Source organism: Mangifera indica, chromosome 8 (assembly GCF_011075055.1).
Source record: "Mangifera indica cultivar Alphonso chromosome 8, CATAS_Mindica_2.1, whole genome shotgun sequence".
Taxonomy (NCBI): domain Eukaryota; kingdom Viridiplantae; phylum Streptophyta; class Magnoliopsida; order Sapindales; family Anacardiaceae; genus Mangifera; species Mangifera indica.
This window is the reverse complement of record NC_058144.1, coordinates 7,079,121-7,083,452: the sequence shown is the minus strand read 5'-3', so window position 1 is coordinate 7,083,452 and position 4,332 is coordinate 7,079,121. Positions and strand designations below refer to the sequence as shown.

Below are 4,332 nucleotides of genomic sequence, written 5' to 3'. Positions count from 1 at the left end.
ATACAATTTTATAATTAATTATAGAATTTATCTCTATAATTAATTTTATTTATTATCTATTATTATTATTTTATTCATTATCTTTAATAATTAATTATATAATTTATTTTATTCATTCTCGAAAAATAGTAAATAGATCTATATAGACTTTGATTCTTCTAAATCTCAAGATGATACGTAAAAAATTTAATTGAAAAATTAAATCTAAGTTTTTTTTATTTTTTATTCTTAATTATTATAATTATTAATTAAAAAAATAAATCAGGATCATGAATCAGAACCGATGGTTTAATATCAGTTTCGAACCGAGGCCATAAACCGAAACCGTCAGTTCCAAACCGATTACGAACTGTCCTGTAACGATTCATGTTTAGGATTTTTATTTTTTTGAACCGTGAACCGACGGTTTTAAACCGAAACAACTGATTCATGAATCATGACCAGGTCTAGATTGAAATAATTTTCTTACAATGGAAGTGTTGTTCAACAAATCAACTTCAATTACATTATATAGTTTTACATACATATTTCCAGTATAATTTTACTTGAAATAGAGACTTGTGTTCTGATGTGGCACATGATCAATGAAAGATTATATCAGAAATGAGTTTACTAAAGAGTGTTGAACGTGAATAAGCTTATTAGATGAAAAAAAAAATATATCTAAGCATGTGTATCTCGTTGGACTAACCATCAGCTTGTCATTGTCTACAAATGCAAGTTCGATTTTCCCACTACCTAATTCAAGCATATGAATCCCGTTGGAGACTCTATTCCAAGTCTATAAATATGTAACCCTAAATCGATAATTTGGACTACAAATTAACTTGAGTAAAAACTGCAATGGCACTCCATCTCTGTAGTTTTCCTTTGCCTCGTTTACAGGTCCAGGTACAAAGAGCACAGGATGGCGTTTCGATAAGTCGAAAAGTTATGTGTTGCGTGACAGCGACTACACCAACCTCCCGTGGTAGACTATCTGCAAATTACCAGCCGACTATTTGGGATTACAGTTTTGTGCAGTCTCTACGGGCTGATGACGTGGTGATTGAACATTGGCCATTCCCTCATCTTTATCAACTCAATTATCCACAAGTTGTTTTTATAAAATAATAATAAAGCAATCGATTTTATTTTATGCGTTTGTAAGCCCAGCCTAGTCTTCTTTTGCTATAACCTGAGAATTCTAGCAAGTGACAATACCACCGTACGTATGCATATAAAGAATCACTAAGCAAGGTGGTAATGGCTTCTCTTCTTTTAATCATCATATCTCTAATCTCATTCTCTACATTGTATTTTGTAGGATGAAGAATGCGAAAACAAAGCGCAGAAACTGGAGGAGGAGGTGAGGTGTCTGCTGAACAATAAAAATGCAGAGTTGTTGAGCATTCTTGAATTGATTGACGATATTCAGCGACTTGGTTTAGGATACCGATTCCATAAGGACATAAAGATAGCTCTTGAAAGAATTTGTATGTCTGGGGAAGAATCTGATGATGATGCCAAAGCAGAAAACAAACTTCATTCTACTGCTCTAAGATTCAGGCTCCTTAGACAACATGGTTGTCACATTTCTCAAGGTATATCCCTTTAAAGTTAAATTTCCAGTATTAGCATGTGCTGGACACAGGGACAATACGGAGTTGCCTAATTAAAAGGATCCTTCAGAATGTTTCAAATTACATGATTTTATGATTTATATTCAAACATAGTGAGTGGCCGATAGCAAGCTTATCTAACTCACTAGTTCATACGAGATCTTAAAATCTCATTCGCACAAACACAAGTTTCCCGTACTTCAATGTTAAATCCTAAACATACCAAAAGATGTTGATGCAAGAATTCTAACATCTTTTAGATCATGCTTTCATATGAATAATTAATACAATAATGTCATTATTGGATCATAAAAAGTAATTTCATGATTTACAGATGTCTTCAAGATTTTCGTTGATCAAGAAGGCAATTATATGAAATACTTGGAGAAGGATGTCAAAGGATTGCTAAGTTTGTATGAAGCTTCGTGTCTCGCCTTTGAAGGAGAAAAACTTTTAGATGGAGCTAAAACCTTCGCACTAACACATCTCACTCAATTAAAGAGAGAAATTGATCCAATCATATCAGACTTTGTTACTCATGTTTTAGAGAATCCGTTGCATCATAGAATGCAAAGGTTGGAAGCTCGGTGGTATATTGAAGTCTATAGTAAAAGAAATGACGCAAATTATTTGCTACTTGAATTTGCCAAGCTTGATTTTAATAGGGTGCAATCAATATACAAAAATGAACTTAAAGATATGTCAAGGTAAAACTATCACTAAATTTATATGTTATGAATCAAACATCAAATTTCTCGTATTCACTGATTGAATAATATATATATATATATTGTTTTTCTTTTTGTTAATTAGGTGGTGGCAAGAAATTGACCTAGCAAACAAGTTGAAATTTGCTAGGGACAGATTGATGGAATGCTTTTTTTGGACAGTTGGAATGATCCCAGATCCACAATTTAGTAATTGTCGTAAGGGATTGACAAAACTAACTTCATTTATAACGATCCTTGATGATATCTATGATGTATATGGTTCTTTAGATGAATTGGAGCTTTTTACAGATGCAGTTGAAAGGTTTGCATTTTACTAAAATTTTATAATTGTGTATAAGTTTAGTTCTATTTCACCATATACTTGATAATTACTTTTGATTGCACAATGGTGATTTTAGATGGGATATCAATTGTGTGAATCAACTACCAGACTATATGAAATTAAGCTTCCTAGCACTCTACAACAGTGTTAATGAGATGGGTTATGACACTCTAAAGGAACAAGGAGTGAATATTATTCCATCCCTTACAAAAGCGGTACACTACTACATATACTTTGTGTTAACAAATTTAGCCTTTTGATTGATGGAATAAATATCATATCTTCGTCCAATTAACATGCTGAAGGGTAATTTTTTGTGCTAATTCAGTGGCAAGACACGTTCAAAGCATTTTTAGAAGAAGCAAAATGGAGTTACAACACATACACACCAACATTTGAAGAATATCTAGACAATGCATGGCTATCTGTAACAGGGACACTCATTCTGGTTCATTCATACTTTTTATTGAATCAAGATATCACCAAGGAAGCAGTTAACTCTTTAAAAAAGTATCATAATCTATTGCGTTGGCCATCCCTTATTTTTCGACTTTGCAATGATTTAAGTACTTCAAAGGTATGATTTTCACGTGAGAGTCTCATCATTAGTTGTTCTAATTTATGACAAAGCACACTTATATGTGTTTTGTTACACAGGCTGAGGTAGAGAGAGGTGAAACTGTAAATTCAATATTATGCTATATGAAAGACACAGGTTCGTCGGAGGAAGTTGCTCGTGAATATATAAAGAAGCTTATTGAGAAAACTTGGAAACAGATGAATGAGGAGCTAAGTGGAAAACATCCATTCTCAGAAGCTTTTGTAGAAACAGCTATTGGTCTTGCTCGAATAGCCCATTGCACATACCAAAATGGAGATGGACATGGAGCTCCAGATGTTGGAGCCAAGAAAAGAGTCCTATCAGTAATAATTGATCCCATTTAACTCATACATAGACAAGTAACATCACAATTAATAAGTTTAATAGGAATAGTACTCACACCCAAAGATTCAAGCACACCGAGTCAGTGTACTTGAATTTGCCGGCGTGACTACTATTCCGTCGACCTTTAGAATTTTGTTTTAAGTTAAGATATTTGTATATGAAACCATGGAGATTTTGGCTATACTATTGTATAAGCAGGAATTGGTTAGTAAAACATCATGTAATGAGTTGTGATGTTGCAATGTGCCGTGGCATTTGGAATATGCATGATCTTAGTATGACAATTACTATATAATTCTAAAAGGTTTTGATCAAATCCCGATACAATCAATATCATAATATTATGTGATTGTACAATTAAAAAGATATTAGAGCGTCAGCATGGAAAAACGCGTAAGGGCAGTTTGATCTTTCCAGTTTATTTATGTATTCAATTATTTCATGTTTGGGACTAATGTTATGTATTGCAAGTGAAAGTTTAGAAGGAAAAATATGATGAAAAATATGCATACATGTTCATTACATTCATAAAGTTGTATATCTAAACACGCATAAACTTGACTAATTTGGTGAAAAAAATATTACATATTCATTTACTAGTTTTTGTTTGATTCTTTTAGTATGAATGAACATCTTACAGAAATTTATAACTAGAGAGAAAAACCAAATTTCAAAGTTTTTTTTATTATAAGAGAGAATTTTGTTCAGAATGAAACTTACTTCCATAAACTA

The 4,332-nt window shown here is 32.4% G+C and overlaps 1 protein-coding gene across 1 annotated transcript; it reads left to right on the top strand.

The window, feature by feature from the left end:
* Positions 1–790: 790 nt before the first annotated feature.
* Positions 791–3,916, top strand: LOC123223712 (probable terpene synthase 12). The gene is made up of 7 exons (XM_044647037.1): positions 791–1,044; positions 1,307–1,583; positions 1,936–2,308; positions 2,415–2,633; positions 2,731–2,869; positions 2,983–3,231; positions 3,312–3,916. The coding sequence occupies exons 1-7, from the start codon at positions 844–846 to the stop codon at positions 3,597–3,599; spliced, it is 1,746 nt and encodes a 581-aa protein (XP_044502972.1). The 5' UTR covers positions 791–843; the 3' UTR covers positions 3,600–3,916.
* Positions 3,917–4,332: the final 416 nt, after the last annotated feature.

What these genes read in the sequence shown, in the direction of transcription:
- LOC123223712 (XM_044647037.1), top strand. Translation starts at nt 844, where the DNA reads ATGGCACTCCATCTCTGTAGTTTTCCTTTGCCTCGTTTACAGGTCCAG. An exon ending in TTCCATCCCTTACAAAAGCG is followed by an intron (nt 2,870 to 2,982) that starts GTACACTACTAC and finishes GTGCTAATTCAG; the next exon opens with TGGCAAGACACGTTCAAAGC. An exon ending in ATGATTTAAGTACTTCAAAG is followed by an intron (nt 3,232 to 3,311) that starts GTATGATTTTCA and finishes TTTGTTACACAG; the next exon opens with GCTGAGGTAGAGAGAGGTGA.